This window comes from Schistocerca gregaria, chromosome 2 (assembly GCF_023897955.1).
Source record: "Schistocerca gregaria isolate iqSchGreg1 chromosome 2, iqSchGreg1.2, whole genome shotgun sequence".
In the NCBI taxonomy this organism is placed as follows: domain Eukaryota; kingdom Metazoa; phylum Arthropoda; class Insecta; order Orthoptera; family Acrididae; genus Schistocerca; species Schistocerca gregaria.
In genome coordinates this window covers 1034751422-1034768082 of record NC_064921.1, presented here as the reverse complement: position 1 = coordinate 1034768082, position 16661 = coordinate 1034751422, and the positions used below count along the sequence as shown (strand labels likewise).

The 16661-nt window shown below is 45.5% G+C and overlaps 1 protein-coding gene across 1 annotated transcript in view; it reads left to right on the top strand.

Annotated features, from left to right (window-relative positions):
• Positions 1-16661, top strand: part of LOC126336803 (brain-specific angiogenesis inhibitor 1-associated protein 2) — a 555994-nt gene that overhangs the window by 311340 nt on the left and 227993 nt on the right. Inside the window, exon 3 of the mRNA XM_050000840.1 lies at positions 8050-8142. Coding sequence (XP_049856797.1) covers positions 8050-8142 — 93 coding nt within the window. The remainder of the gene's footprint in view (positions 1-8049; positions 8143-16661) is intronic.

The window sequence follows — 16661 nt, the reverse complement described above, 5'->3', positions numbered from 1 at the left end:
ATGTAGGGTTTCGCAGGGATCGAATGAAGGGTACAGCCACGGGTCGTAACACATCTTAAATGTAAAGTCCACTGTTCAAAGTGCCGTCAATGGGAACAAGAGGTGACCGAGACGTGTAACCGATGGCACCCCATACCATCGCGCCGGGTGATACGCCAGTATGGGGATGACGAATACAAGCTTCCAATGTGCATTCACCACGATGTCGCCAAACACTTATGCGACCGTCATGATGCTGTAAACAGAACCTGGATTCATCCAAAAAAAATGACGTTTTGCCATTCGTGCACCCAGGTTCGTCCTTGAGCACATCATCGCAGGCGCTCCTGTCTGTGATGCAGCGTCAAGGGTAACCGCATCCAAGCCCTCCTAGCTGATAGTCCATGCTGCTGCAAACGTCACCGAACTGTTCGTGCAGATGGTTGTTGTCTTGCAAACGTCCCCATCTGTTGACTCAGGAATCGAGACGTGGCTGCACGATCCGTTACAGCCATGCGGATAAGATGCCTGTCATCTCGACTGCTAATGACATGAGGCCGTTGGGATCCAGCACGAAGTTCCGTATTACCCTACTGAACCCACCGATTCCATATTCTGGTAACAGTCATTGGATTTCGACCAACGCGAACAGCAATGTCGCGATACGATAACCCCCAATCGCGATAGGCTACAGTCTGACCTTTATCAAATTCGGAAACGTGGTGGTACGCATTTCTCCTCCTTACACGAGGCGTCACAACAACGTTTCAGCAGGCAACGCCGGTCAACTGCTGTTTGTGAATGAGAAATCGGTTGGAAACTTTGCTCATGTCAGCACGTTGTAGGTGTCGCCACCGGCGGTAAGCTTGTGTTAATGCTCTGAAAGGCTAATCATTTGCATATCACAGCATCTTCTTCCTGTCTATTAAATTTCGCGTCTGTAGGACGTCACCTTCGTGGTGCAGCAATTTTAATGGCCAGTAGTGTAATTAATGCAAGATTTGCACATTTCTTGCAAGAAATTGTTTTTAAATAAATTCTGAGACGACTCATTAAAGTTTTACACCAAAAGGCAAAAAAATGGAAATCACAATCATATGCGTTCTGAAGCTGTGAAAACCAGAAAAAAAATACCGGGTGCTAGCTAGCGAAAGTGAGATTATATAGAATGGAACTGAAAACCTAAACCGGCTGTGCAGCCAAGTTTCGAAAATTAGAAGTTCTCTTACGATGCGCTGGTTATGTGACAGAGACGGACAGAAAGAGTGTTGAAAACCGGTAACGCGAATAATTAATAAAGTAATACTCGAAAGAAGCGTTTTCCTCGAGAGGCAATTTACTAGGGATCTGGCCGTAAATCTCTCGCTGAACGGTCGCAGCTAAATTTAACTCCTTTCCGCAATAAGAAATTTTGCCAAAGAACAGCAACAGACTCGGGTCTTAATGAAACCTGCGAGGCGCACAGCGACCCTCACCTTGCCACCTACCTAGGTGGCATTATTTAGTGGTCTGATTCGCCGCGACCTTAGAAAGATAATTAAGCTACACGCGGCAAATAACTTACACGGATGATAAACATCTTTCGCATTAATTTCGTTCCAGCGCCTAATTGAGCAGAAGGCGCGACGGAGGAGCTCCGTAATTGAAACAGTGCCGCGTGAAGGACAGGCGAGGTCGCCCCGTCGGGTCCGGCAACACCTCGCTGCCGACCGGAGGCGACGTGAAGGACTCTGGACGGAACAGAGCAGCACCGTGTAGGGTACGCCGAAGCACCTTAACGGCAGCTTTCCGCTGCGGCCGGAAGGGCTAATTGTAGAATTGCTCGCGGTTTTAATTAAAGCGAGGAGATGTAATCTCAGGATGGATGTCCTGTGTTGCTGTTGTTGCTAGTGGGGGAAGCACCCCCCGCCCTTGTAATTTACAGCTGTTTACGCGACCCCGCGCCGCGTGTAGCGGTGTAAGCCGGCCCTGTAAATCTCTTCCGGGGCATCGCCGGTCGGAGCGCCGCTGTCGGCGTTTATCCCACCGGACGTGATTGGTTGCCGTCAAGGGGCGCCTTGCCCGCTCGGTGACGTCACGGGCGGGTGCTGGCTGTCGCCACACGCCTCACTTCAAGGTTGCGGTGCTCGTCCGAGCTGTCGATTCCATTTTCCGCTCCATACTGCCTCCTCTTCAGGTACTACTATAGTTCAATTCTTTTATCTCGGCGGTTCGCGCATGTCCACCCAGACGCGGGATATAGCTGCGTTGCCAGTTGTACGCGCCAACAGAAGCAGCGCCATAGTATAGTTCGCAAACTTACGATAGGGGGGTGGGGGGGTGGGGAGCGCGCAGTTTATGAAGTAAAGCCACCACGGCTCGCCTGTGCAGGCACATGGTGTTTCGACTGCTTTGAGACACTTTATCATTCGATTTCATAAAAGCTATTTGGCCCAATTTTTACACATTTTCTTGACTGATGCCTTCCCCCATAAATAACTTAATTTTGTTTCGATGTTCAACGCAGTTATTGTGCAGCATTAGATGTAGTAAACCATTGCACGAAATTTTGCAGAGGGAAAAGTCCATAGCGTGTACTTTCCGTATTTCCGTATGGTCGACTTTAGTTGCCTCTAGAAATTTCAAAAAATTACACTCAAATGAATAAAATTCATGAAGATATTGTTTTTAAAATAATGAAAATATTAAGCACCGATCAAGGTTTTTTTATTTTATTTTTTATTTTTTTGTAACCCAGAACCTTCCGCTTAGCAGCCATTCACTTTATCCATTACGCTAACGCAGCTTGGCATTCAATATGTCTCCCGGAGAACTTTAACATATCACGCAAAATACCGACACTGTTGGTATGATTATGAATTACTCACGTTTCGTCGAAGTACAATAGGAAATAAACAATTACCGCTGTTCTTTATTGAGAAAAAGAGGTTAGTGAGAATGATTCAAACACCATTCCTTGCTATCGCCTGTATTAGGAGACTTATCGCTTGTTTGGTTGAATTAATTAATAGAATATGAAGCAATTGGAATAAGGAATGCTTTTTCCAAACTTTCTATAAAAGAAAGTCTGCTGTCAAGACATTGCTTTTGTTCAATTACTTTATTTATGACTGGACGTTTCTAAAACTGAAGACACTCGTCCGTTCTCTGCACTGCAGTCGAGCTCTGGCAATGTCGTTCTCTGTTCATTGGCTGACTGTGTTTTGTGGCTTCAGATGCGCAGATTGAATCTAAACTCGGCCGCTGTCATAAATGACGCGCAGTTTAGCTGTGCTGTTACCTGTACTAGCTGTCTAGACGACACTGTGAAGTAAATGTAAATCCATCTGGGAGTGAGGAGCGTGGCACAGCGACTGGTCGACGAGATGCAATAATACTGTACCAACAGCATTTATGCTGTTGTTGTTCTATTGGGCAACACGTTTCGACGTTCCGGTGATGTTATCTTCAGGCCTGTCGCCTGAATTACACCGAGTACCCCTCGTGCATGTATAAGACAAGGCAGTTGTTGTTGTTGTTGTGGTCTTCAGTCCTGAGACTGGTTTGATGCAGCTCTCCATGCAACTCTATCCTGTGCAAGCTTCTTCATCTCCCAGCATCTAGTGCAACCTACATCCTTCTGAATCTGCTTAGTCTATTCATCTCTTGGTCTCCCTCTACGATTTTTACCATCCACGCTGCCCTCCAGTCCTAAATTTGTGATCCCTTGATGCCTCAGAACATGTGCTACCAACCGATCCCTTCTTCTAGTCAAATTGTGCCACAGACTCCTCTTCTCCACAATTCTATTCAATACCTCCCCATTAGTTATGTGATCCACCCATCTAATCTTCAGCATTCTTCTGTAGCACCACATTTCGAAAGCTTCTATTCTCTTCTTGTCCAAACTATTTATCGTCCATGTTTCACTTCCATACATGGCTACACTCCATACAAATACTATCAGAAACGACTTCCTGAGACTTAAATCTATACTCGATGTTAACAAATTTCTCTTCTTCAGAAACGCTTTCCTTGCCATACCCAGTCTACATTTTATACCCTCTCTACTTCTACCATCATCAGTTATTTTGCTCCCCAAATAGCAGAACTCACGTACTACTTTAAGTGTCTCATTTCCTAATTTAATTCCCTCAGCATCACCCAAATTAATTCGACTACATTCCATAATCCTCGTTTTACTTTTGTTGTTGTTCATCTTATATCTTCCATTCAAGACACTGTCCATTCCGTTCAGTTGTTCTTCCAGGTCCTTTGCTGTCTCTGACCGAATTACAATGTCATCGGCGAACCTCAAAGTTTTTATTTCTTCTCCATGGATTTTAATACCTACTCCAAATTTTTCTTTTGTTTCGTTTCCTGCTTGCTCAATATAGAGTTTGAATAACTTCGGGGAGAGGCTGCAACCCTTTCTCACTCCCTTCCCAACCATTACTAATGGTGCAAGAATGGGAGGCTATACCCCAGCAGCTGCTCGACCACCTGATCCAGAGTATGGCAACCCATTGTGCCGCGTGTGTACGTGTGCATGGTGATCATTTCCTATATTGATGTTTGGGTACACGTGCAGGAAACAGTGGCGTTTTGTAGCACTTGGTTTTAGGATGGTTTTCTCGACTTGTCACCAATAGCGTGGGCTTACAGATTCGTGTCATGTGCGTTCACTATGTGCCTATGCTATTAGCACCAGTTTTGTGTAGTACCACTTGGTGTGGGACCACATTCTGCAATTATACTTAATTTATGAGCATGAGTGAATTACACTTTGGAGGTTTAATAAATGGGACCGGTAAGTTAACATTCGGCCCACTTCTTCTACACTCATGGAAATGGATAAAAGAACACAATGACACCGCTGTGTCAGACCCACCATACTTGCTCCGGACACTGCGAGAGGGCTGTACAAGCAATGATCACACGCAAGGCACAGCGGACACACCAGGAACCGCGGTGTTGGCCGTGGAATGGCGCCAGCTGCGCAGCATTTGTGCACCGCCGCCGTCAGTGTCAGCCAGTTTGCCGTGGCATACGGAGCTCCATCGCAGTCTTCAACACTGGTAGCATGCCGCGACAGCGTGGACGTGAACCGTATGTGCAGTTGACGGACTTTGAGCGAGGGCGTATAGTGGGCATGCGGGAGGCCGGGTGGACGTACCGCCGAATTGCTCAACACGTGGGGCGTGAGGTCTCCACAGTACATCGATGTTGTCGCCAGTGGTCGGCGGAAGGTGATCGTCGAGGGGACACTGAATAGTGCACGGTACATCCAAACCGTCATCGAACCCATCGTTCTACCATTCCTAGACCGGCAAGGGAACTTGCTGTTGCAACAGGACAATGCACGTCCGCATGTATCCCGTGCCACCCAACGTGCTCTAGAAGGTGTAAGTCGACTACCCTGGCCAGCAAGATCTCCGGATCTGTCCCCCATTGAGCATGTTTGGGACTGGATGAAGCGTCGTCTCACGCGGTCTGCACGTCCAGCACGAACGCTGGTCCAACTGAGGCGCCAGGTGGAAATGGCATGGCAAGCCGTTCCACAGGACTACATCCAGCATCTCTACGATCGTCTCCATGGGAGAATAGCAGCCTGCATTGCTGCGAAAGGTGGATATACACTGTACTAGTGCCGACATTGTGCATGCTCTGTTGCCTGTGTCTATGTGCCTGTGGTTCTGTCAGTGTAATCATGTGATGTATCTGACCCCAGGAATGTGTCAATAAAGTTTCCCCTTCCTGGGACAATGAATTCACGGTGTTCTTATTTCAATTTCCAGGACTGTATAAGATTCGGTTTTACATGCGCTGAGCTAAAATACTTGGAGTTTTATACACCGTCCAGTGACGTTATGTGATCACCGCCTATGTTCGGCGTCAGGGTGCAGTGACCACTCACACATGGCAGGTGGCAGCACCAGCAGTGCAGAGTATGTACGCCACGTCAGGCTGTAACACGCCCGGGGGTACAAATGGGTGGCGTCCCTTAAACTGTTTTCTCGCTCCTTGACTGTGCGCCCTGTCCTCACCAAAACCCGATACTCCGGGGACGGTCGTATTGCTCTGCTCCGTACTGCTGCTGGCCTCCCTGAAATCATCTATATGCAATAACATAAAATATTAATTTTGCACCTGTAATTTCAGAGGTCGCAGCTGTTGAAGCTAGAAAGAAATTTTAAGTGTCTCTATCTAGCTTTAGCAGTTAGTCTTGTGAAGAATGTGTAGTAATACACAGGGTGATTCAGCTGTCCCTACTTTTATGGGTTTTATGCAAAACAATCACAAGCAAGATTTTAATATTCCTTCGATGGCTATGCACAAACTATTAACTCTACAGAAGAAATAACGGGACCGTTTTGCAGGAATTTTAATGTTGTTAAATTTTGCCCTCATCTAAGTTTTCGCTGGACGCCTAGATTTTCGAATTATTCAGTAAAAACGCACTTTAAGGGCACTTTTGTATACAATAAAATGACGGACCTACAGGTAACCATAAGATGTTATCTGTTGTATGGCTACCAGTTCGGTGCTTCATTACACCGTCCTCAGGCCTTGGCTGGCGCTGTTGGGGTTAACTTTAATCGTATACACCGATTCATCAGTGGCCCATATCTATGAATTGGTTTTTGCAGACTACCTGTAACAACGATGTATGTTTTTAATATTTCGAAAATACGGCCTCTAGCGGAAAGGTACCCCAGTATAAAATTTAACTACATTACATTTCTTACAAAAGTGTCCTCTTTTTCTGTAGTACCGGCCTCTGTGGCTGAGCGGCTCTAGGCTCTTCAGTCCGGAACCGCACTGCTGCTGCGGTCGCAGATTCGAATCCTGCCTCGGCCATGGATGTGTGTGTTGTCCTTAGGTTAGTTAAGTTTAAGTAATTCTAAGTGTAGGGGACTGATAGCCTCAGAAGTTAAGTTCCACAGTGCTTAAAGCCATTTGAACAATTTTTCTGTTGGACTAATAGTTTGAGTGTAGTGAGCGGCAGAATATGAAAATCGTGTGCGTGGTACTTGCAGGTGTTGCAAATTGTATAAAACCCATGGGCTGAAGCACCATGTATAGTGTGTAATACCTTATAATAACGTAAAATTCATAAGAAAGGATACTATTATATTATATGTTGCAACTTGATTATTAATGACTCTAATGTCTTTCGTTTGATTACTTAAGATCATAATTGGACACATATTTTTTTTAGTTTTAAAAAACCTTTTATTCGTGGAGTGACATCGTTGTTATCAGAGCCGTGTGCCACTCACGTTAGCTACGCCGCTGCTGATACCTATGCAGGTATAAATCCATACTAACCTTGCTTCAGACCATTTCTACTTACATCGGACAGGTATCAAGGAATCAAGACGGTCAGAAGAACGAAAATGATGTAAATCACTGGCTGCTTTACTGAAGTTTTTTAGAAACACAGAAAACCTCTTACCACAGATCCTTGTGAAAATGAAACTACACCTACGAACAAGAGCTTCTATCTTGTCATGAATGTATTAAAAATACACAAAATCCTCTTCGAATTTATATGATAACAGCTTGTATTTAAGAAATTTGTTGCAACATCAGCGGTTTCATGCACATTTCTATCCCCCAATATATGCTTCCTAATTTTCTGTGGCCGAGCGTTTGTAGGCGCTACAGTCCGGAGCCGCGCGACAGCTACGGTCGCAGGTTCGAATCCTGCCTCGGGCATGGGTGTGTGTGTTGTCCTTAGGTTGGTTAGGTTTAAGTAGTTGTAAGTTCTAGGGGACTGACGACCTCAGCAGTTAAGTCCCATAGAGCTCAGAGCCGTTTGAACCATTTTGAACCTAATTTTCTTTTTCAGTTTTGTGATCTGTTTTGCCTACAGTTGATAACTTGATAAGATTCTTTACGAATAACTGTGTGATTGCTGTAAAATAGTGTTAAATCATTGTTCTAACTGAGTACGTTGTCGTTTGTACAATGTTTGTATATTTATCGGTGATGTCCACATCCAGCTGGTGTCGGGCTCACAGCAGACGGCGGCCTGGAAGAACACTGCAAGCCTTCCATCATACCAGCGCGTTTTCGATGTTTCAGGAGCTGCGGCGGCGTCCCGGCTGTACGTGGACGCCATCAGCAAGCTGGCCAAGCAGGCGCAACAGGGCACCTGGGGAGCCTCCGCCGATGTCGGTGAGTGGGCGTGTTGTGTCATAAGAGTTTCATGTTTAGAGACCAATACGATAATCAGGCTAATAGGCTACTCATTCAGTACACAGACTGCTGAGCAAAAGTTAAGGACGAAAGGTACTCTCACATGGTGCGTCACTCTACCAAGCAACGTACATGGACTAAACTTGGGCCTTAGATAGAATGAACTGCTACGGGACGTTACAGAAGGTAGATGAAGGAAATAAAGACTAGGAAAACAAGAAATGATACTGTTATTCAAAGACATTAATTACAGCGAAGTCACCGCAATTCATGATGCTCCGTGGACATTATAAAATCATTTATTGCTCTGCATCGTGCTCCCATGGTGGCCACAAGGTTTGTAAGGATTTCTTGTGTTAGCTCCTCCCATTCTTTCACCAGTGCTGCTGACAACCGCTGGCTGGTCGCTTCTGCATGCGGATGTGCTGCAATGTGTCTCCCTAGCGCATCCCACACGTTCTAGACAGTGCTGAAGTCGGGAGAACGGGCAGGACAGCCTGTTTGCCACATATATTATCGTTCAAAAAGCTCCTCCAGCTGCGCTGTTCGGTTCGGTCGCACATTATTATCCATATGAATGAAGTCGGCGGCCAAAGCACCCCTGAAAAGGTGCACATGCGGAAGGAGTACAGTGTCCCAAGAACATCGACAGGCGAGCTGTGTTGAAAGTATTTGGAGGTCAGGACAACTAAGCAATATTATGCCTTCGGATATCATAGCACCCGGGCCACCAAAATGCTCACGTTCTACAATCGTGAACGTATTTTCGTACAGTATTTGATAAAAAGTATCCGTATTCCTGGCTGCAAATGACTTACAAGTCCGTGGTACACTCCATCGGTAATGATGGAATTCAACATGGTGTTGGCCCACCCTTAGTCTTAATGACAGCTTGCATTCTCGCAGCATACGTTCAATCGGATGCTGGAAGGTTTCTTGGGGAATGGCACCCCATTCTTCACGGAGCGCTGCACAGGTATCGATGTCGGCTGGTGAGGCCTGGAACGAAGTCAGCGTTCCAAAACATCCCAAAGGTGTTCTGTAGGATTCAGGTCAGGACTCTGTGCAGGCCAGTCCATTACAGGGCTGTTACTGTCGTGGAATCACTCCGCCACTAGCCTTGCATTATGAACAGGTGCTCGACCGTGTTGAAACATCAATCGACATCCCCGGATTTCTCATCAACAGTGGAGAAGTAAAAGGTGCTTAAAGCATCAATGTAGGCCTGTGCTGTGATAGTGCCACGCAAAAGAACAAGGAGTGTAAGCCCTCTCCATGAAAAACACGACCGCACCATAACACGACCGCCTCCGAATTTTACTATTGGAAATACATACGCTGGCAGATGACGTTCACCGCGCATTCGCCATACCCACACCCTGCCATCGGATCGCCACATTGAGTACCGGGATTCGTCACTCCACACAACGTTTTCCCACTGTTTAATAGTCCAATGTTTACGCTCCTTACAGCAAGCGAGGCGTCGTTCGGCATTTACCGGCGTGATGTGTGGCTTATGAGCAACCGCTCGCCCATAACATCGAAGTCTACTCACCTCCCGTCTAACTGTCGTAGTACATAAGCGATCTCAGTAGTCATTAGACATCATGAGAGAGCAGAAAGAGACACTCCACGGAACTCACCGGCCTTTGAATGTGGTCAGGTGATTGGGTGTTACTTGTAGCATACGTCAGTACGCGAGATTTCCACACTCCTAAATGTCCGTAGGTCTTCTATTTCCGATGTGATAGCGAAGTGGAAACGTGAAGTGACACGTAGAGCACAAAAGCGTACAGTCCGACCTCGTCTGTTGACTGACAGAGACCGCCAGTTGAACCGGGTCGTAATGTGTAATAGGCAGACATCTATCCACACCATCAGACAGGAATTCCAAACTGCTTCAGGATCCACTGCAAGTACTATGACAGTTAGGCGGGAGGTGAGAAAATTTGGATTTCATGGTCGAGCGGCTGCTCATAAGCCACACATCAGGCCGGTAAATGCCAAGCGACGCCTCGTTTGCTGCAAGGAGCGTAAACATTGGACGACTTAACAGTGGAAAAACGTTTGTGTGGAGTGACGAATCGCGGTACACAATGTGCCGATCCGATGGCAGGGTGTGGGTATGGCGAAAGCCCGGTGAGCGTCATCTGCCAGCGTATGTATTTCCAATAGTAAATTCGGAGGCGGTCGTGTTTTTCATGGTGGGGCTTACATTCCTTGTTCTTTTGCGTAGCACTATCACAGAACAGGCGTACATTGACGTTTTAAGCACCTTTTACCTCCCTATTGTTGATAAGATATTCGGAGATGTCTATTGACGTTTCAACACGGTCGAGCACCTGTTCATAATGCACGGCTCTGTTCTCCGCCCAGCACTAAAGTGTGATATTAGTTGCGTCGCAGTTCGCCACCTGTTCTCTTTCACCAGCCTTCCCAGCACTCGACGCCCGATATCTGTAATGATATGTGGCCGCCCAGCGAACCGACGTCTGGATGTGGTTCCACCTTGGTTTCGCCACACGTTGAAGTCACTCACCAAAGCACTCCACGCACATCCGACAAGTCGTACACTTTCCGAAATTCCCGCGCCGAGCGTCCGTGCCATCACAATCTGTACTCGTTAAAACTCAGATAGATCGCGCGCCTTCCCCCTTCTACACACGATCACCACGCAGCGTGCGTGTGTCTGACCAGCAGTCATTCCTCGCCAGGACGCTGCTATAGCCTGGGCTGGTTTATAACGATAGTATGTCGGTGGTCATAATGTTCTGGAACATTAGTATTTATTGTTACTTCTAACTTCTTGGGAAAGCTGTGCTAGAATGCTACTTATTTGCATTTATGTCCACCCTGATGGCTGAGTGGTCAGCGCGACGGAATGGCGTGAAAAGGAGCCCGGGTTCGATACCTGGCTGGGTCGGAGGTTTTCACCGCTCAGGGACTGAGTGTTGCGTTGTCTTCATCATAATCATCTCATCATCCTCATCGACGCGCAAGTCGCCAAAGTGGCGTCAACTAAAAGACGACTTGCACCAGGCGATAGGTCTACCCGATGGGAGGCCCTAGCCACGCGGCATTTCGTTTCATTTGCATTTCTAAGCATGTAGTAAACGTGATACCAGTTTGATATCTGTCGCCTTTCGCCTTCTTGGCGCTGCAATTTTAATGGGGAGCAGTATATGCGAAATTACGCTATCAGTTACAAAATTCAAGCCAATGAACGTCGACAGTATATACACTGGTGTCCGAAACTTAGGTACGAAAGTGTGTGCTGTGCCAGAGCCATGTAACATGGGCCTCCTTCGAACAGTAGTGCAGTGGGCACATGTTGTTTCTGACGGAGATAGTCTTGCAGAGGAGATGGAACACTTACAGCCATTGTTCAAAGCTAGCAAATATTCTCCACGTCAAATCACGATAGCTTTAAAGGAGAAGGAACACGACCACCCACAAGATCAAGAGGAGATGGAGCGGTGCCAGTCCCGGGCGCTCCTTCCGTGCGCCGGCAGTATTTCGTTGAAATTAGGCAGCATCTTAAGGAGGCATCTTACGCTCATCTACAAGGTCTTGCGGTTTTCTCGGTTCGGCAAAGTACGATCTGAGATTGCGGAAGGCTGGAATCTACAGAAAACCTTGCCAGTGTGGCAAAGCGTACATTGGTAGGACGATGCGCACAGTGCATGAAAGATGCGTCGAACCTGACCGCCACACTCACCTTTCGCCGCCCAACAAGTCAGCCACAGCCAAGCATTGTACCTCCACAGGAAATGCTATGAATTATTCTGCCGTGGAAATCTTGGCCTCGACGAGATCCTTATGGGATTAAGTGATTAAGGAATCGGTAGAAATACGTGGAGCGCAAGATCTTATTATTCGTGATGGCGGCTTTCAACTCGATTAGGCATGGGACCCGGCGAATTCTTTAATTTCTTCCTAAGGAACACATTTCATGACGAATAATATGTTTAACCACATTTAATTTTATCAATTCTGACAGCTGAATTTTAACTTCCTAGCCGGCCGAGGTGGCCGAGAGGTTCTAGGCGCTTCAGTCCGGAAGCGCGCGACTGCTACGGTCGCAGGTTCGAATCCTGCCTCGGGTATGGATGTGTGTGATGTCCTTAGGTTGGTAAGGTTTAAGTAGTTCTACGTTCTAGTGGACTGATGACCTCAGATGTTAAGTCCCATAGTGCTCAGAGCCACTTGTACCATTTTTTTTTAACTTCGCGAGTGTGGGTTCCGACAGAGAGAGCGCATGTTGTATCAAATTGCGCATGCGCCTTCGCGTATTTAAACTCCCTACCTGATCCTTCAAAACAACCTGTCCTTTCTTGACGACCTGAGCAAAGCCAGCCACTTTGCATCCTAACTCTCTGACCTCATCTCCATACCTGACGACTCTCACTTTGACTACTCCAACTTCCCTACTCATCACGAACGCACCGACACCACAGTCCCACACGTGGCTCCTAACTTCCGGTACCTGAACGATATACCAGAACCAGAATGACAGCACAGGACATAAAACAAGTACTTAACAAACATGCAACAAATCTCATCGTCACGTATGTTTTCCCTATCGCCACCTCAGCGAATGGCCTATCTCCTTCCTCCTAGCTCTTGCGACCCTGTATACCATTATCCTCTCCACGGACTACAATCCAGACGTGTGGAAAACATCCAAACCAAACAAACCCACCACTGGAACGTCCTCTTACCGTCCTGGTACGTCCTCCTACCGCCCCATCCGCATAACATCAGCGCTTAGCAAGACCTTTGAATCCATCCTCGTCCGAAGCATCCACCGTCATCTGCACCAACATCATCTGCTTCCTATTACCCAGTGTGGTTTCTGTCTCTCGTTCTATGCTGATAATCAACTCCTGAACTTCACCCATCTCATATCCCAACAATTCAACAACAATAAATCCACCGCCTTTATCGCCCTTGACCTAGGGAAAGCATACGACCGTGTATGGCATTCCTGTCTCCTTTTTAAACTCCAGATTACGCGCTTCCAATCAACTATATTGGCCTTATCTCATCCTTCGTCTCCAGTCGCCCATCGTATGACACTGTTAACAAGATCAATTACCATACCTTCTATCCCACTGCAGGCGTGGCCCAAAATTCCATTCTCTCCCTTGTCCTTTACCTCTTATACACTACCGGTATGCCCAAGCACCACCTCCCATCCACGTCCTTTAGTATGCTGATAAAACCGCTTCCATCGCTCTCTGTCCTACGCTCCAGAAATACCAATCCCTCCGAATCCATCTGTCAGTTTACCGTCTGGTGTAATCGCTGGCTCCTTAAGAGTGACCCTTCCAGACCCAAGGCGATACTTACTGGACGCACAAGCCATAGACATCTACATATACGTAATTCTACTTAAACTAGACGCGGGTTATGGACGGATCGGTTGGAGTGTAGTTTAGAAAAGGATTCCTTCACAGGCCTAAATCATTCAGGAGGAATTGCGGATAGTTAGAACCACGAAACATGATCAGGTAGTTACAAGACATGCAATACCTAAATACGTGTTCGCTGTCTTACCTGCGGTCTACCTAGACCAATATAATCAACTTGGTTTGATGAACTGGCCACAGTGGACGCAGGTTTCATTATTTTTGTATCTGTCGAAAATTTGCGTAAAATTTGTTGCAGCGAGTTGATGTTCTTCTTTAACTGTGTTACAATAAATGCATGAGAATTGAAACGAATGTAGTATACTGGAAAACATTAATTTATTGCTGTAGTTGTTTGAATAAAACAACAAAGCTATTTTACAGTTAATTACTTTCCACCACTGACAAAGATTATGTTTTTGTCAGCGTAATACCTTTAATTTCATTTTTAACTGAGTGTGTTCAGCAAATATGGGGAGATGTGGCTTAAATAATCGAAACCGCTCGCATGTAAATATAGAATGTAACACAGATGCTACACAGAAACTCGCCATAGTCCCACTGTTTCGCGTTAACTAACACACTGCAGCTTTGTTAGTGTATACAACTGTTCGTAGAAATTAGGACGTCACGAAGGGCCTGAATTTAAAATTTGGGCAGTATAGAATGTAGTAGTGGTGTCGAATTATTAGTCTTCCATTGCGACGCAGTCCGTAAGCACTGAGTACAGCATCGAATAAAATTTGTTGCAATATCTGGTATTCCCCTATCCCTTCTCTCATTATCTTCATAGACAAAGACGAAGCTACGCTTAACATGCTCTTAGTATAGTCATCTACAGCAGAGATATGCAAAGACATCTTACTGCAAGCCGCCCACTGAGTAAACTCGTATCGGGCAATAAGGCTCAAGGTTAAATAAAGCAAAATAAAGTAAAAAATAATTTTCGGTATAACCATTCACCCTCTGAAATAGGCATACAGAACGTTTCTAACGATTATTTATATTCAAAAAAATGAATCGTGTAGATACACTTATCCCACATTTCATTACACGATCTGCAGTTGAAAGTATGGAGGATCACGTTTTTCGGACTGCCGGGTACCGAGGAAGCGATCCTCCGTCAGTAATTTGATCACGTGACGCTAAAATGAGATCGAGATAACTTCGTTCGCCTCTGATATTACCAGTTAACCTAGTTACTGTTAAATGAAGAGTTACATGCCTAAAATCTACGCTGTAAAAGACCGATAATTTCATTCGGTTTGTATACAAATGCCCATCTTTTAGTCGCAAACAAAAAGCAATCTTACGCTCTTCACGTCCGTGTTGTTGACGAAGCGCTAAAACGAACCAATAAAATAACATGATTCAGCGCTGACATAAAACAAAGCGACCGTGGGGGTATAGGGGAACGCTACATGTCGTAACACTCGACTTAACATACTGCCCACTGGCAGTGAGTTACCAGTATATAACGGCTGAACTGTGTCGCAATTATTACACGGCAGAAGAGAAAGAGAAACAGGAGGAAACATAAGTTACAATACCGTTTGATCTTCTCTTCAGTTCAGCTTAGTTACTCTCTCTCTCATAGTACATTTATATCTATACCGCAAAACAAAAAAAGAACCATGTTGCTCATACAGAGCAGTATATAATAACAGGATTTGAGGGAGATTAGTTAAACATGTAATTTAATTACCTGTCAACTTTTTCTCATGAGCCCATCATAATGAATGGGGATTACACAAAATACACAGGATTTATAATACAGCGCTTCTGCTGTCAAAAGCCTCCTTGCCTGGAATATCTCAAACAATATAACCGCAAGGTCTGTGATGGGTGATCTGACAATCTCACTCTCTTCACGTCCGTGTTGTTGACGAAGCGCTAAAACGAACCAATAAAATAACGTGATTCAGCGCTGACATCAAAAAAGGGTATCTTAAAACCACAGCGGAGCATGTCTACGCGACTCTGATGCCACATGTTTTGAGGTGTACGTTGCCCTCACAGTCTTATTCACGAAACTTACTTTTTCCTGTGATACTTTCACATCTGATTTTCAGAGGGCTTTAACGTTTTCAGTCGTCAGCCTGCAAAGTAAACATCCTTTACAAGGGCTAGACATAAGATTTTAATTACCAGTTCGAAAAATGATACTTATGTAATTAACGTCGACTGGTACTCCAGAATTTATCGATAGGTCCGTTGTTGTCACGTTGGCGAAATTGTGTTAGATGACTCACAAATATCTTTGAAGTAGCTGCTACCCTGCATAGGACACCACAATGTAAGTACTCCTTACTTTATGCTGCACACACAGTGTTTTGTCTACAAAGAGTTTCGTGATGTCATGTCCAAGGAAGATAAACAATCATAGAAAATCGCCTCTGTTGCGTTGAGGTCACAGTGAAGGTCCTGCTGAAGTTGAAGTTGTGCTTCGAAACGTTCATTGGGTAAGAGCATAAATAAGAGAGTTCTAGCCTTAATTTTACATTCACTTCAACACCTCTTCTTGGCCAGAAAAATCACCGTGGCTATCGAGCCAAGCATAAAAAATAAAAACCTCTCCGAACAGCTAATTATGTTAGAAGCGTAGGCGTTTTACTATCGAATAAAAGTGTCAATCCTATATAAATATCTGAGTAGAACACGACGCTTTCCATTTAAATAAACAATTCCTATACCCTCACAGCCCCAACTCCTCCCGCCATCCTCGTCACTCATGCGCTTGGTATTAACTTACATTTGGTCTTCTGTGTTGTTGCGCTGTACTTCGTTCGTAATGATTGTCTCTGACTGTACTGAGAGGTTAGTCATGTGTTTGGAAGAGAAGGAAACGTATAAAATGATTATATGCGAGGAATTTAAATTTATGACAAACATGACACCATACTTGTTGGCACTCTGCAATAATGGAACCATCCGACAGATTTATTTGTACATGACATGCGTGACAGTAGAATATTTGCGATATTTTCCTCATGATGCGTTGTTGATCAGGTGCAAATATGGAGAAGGACCCTTTAGTGTATAACACCACGGTTACCGAATGACCACGGGAAGCAGTGGAACGATCAC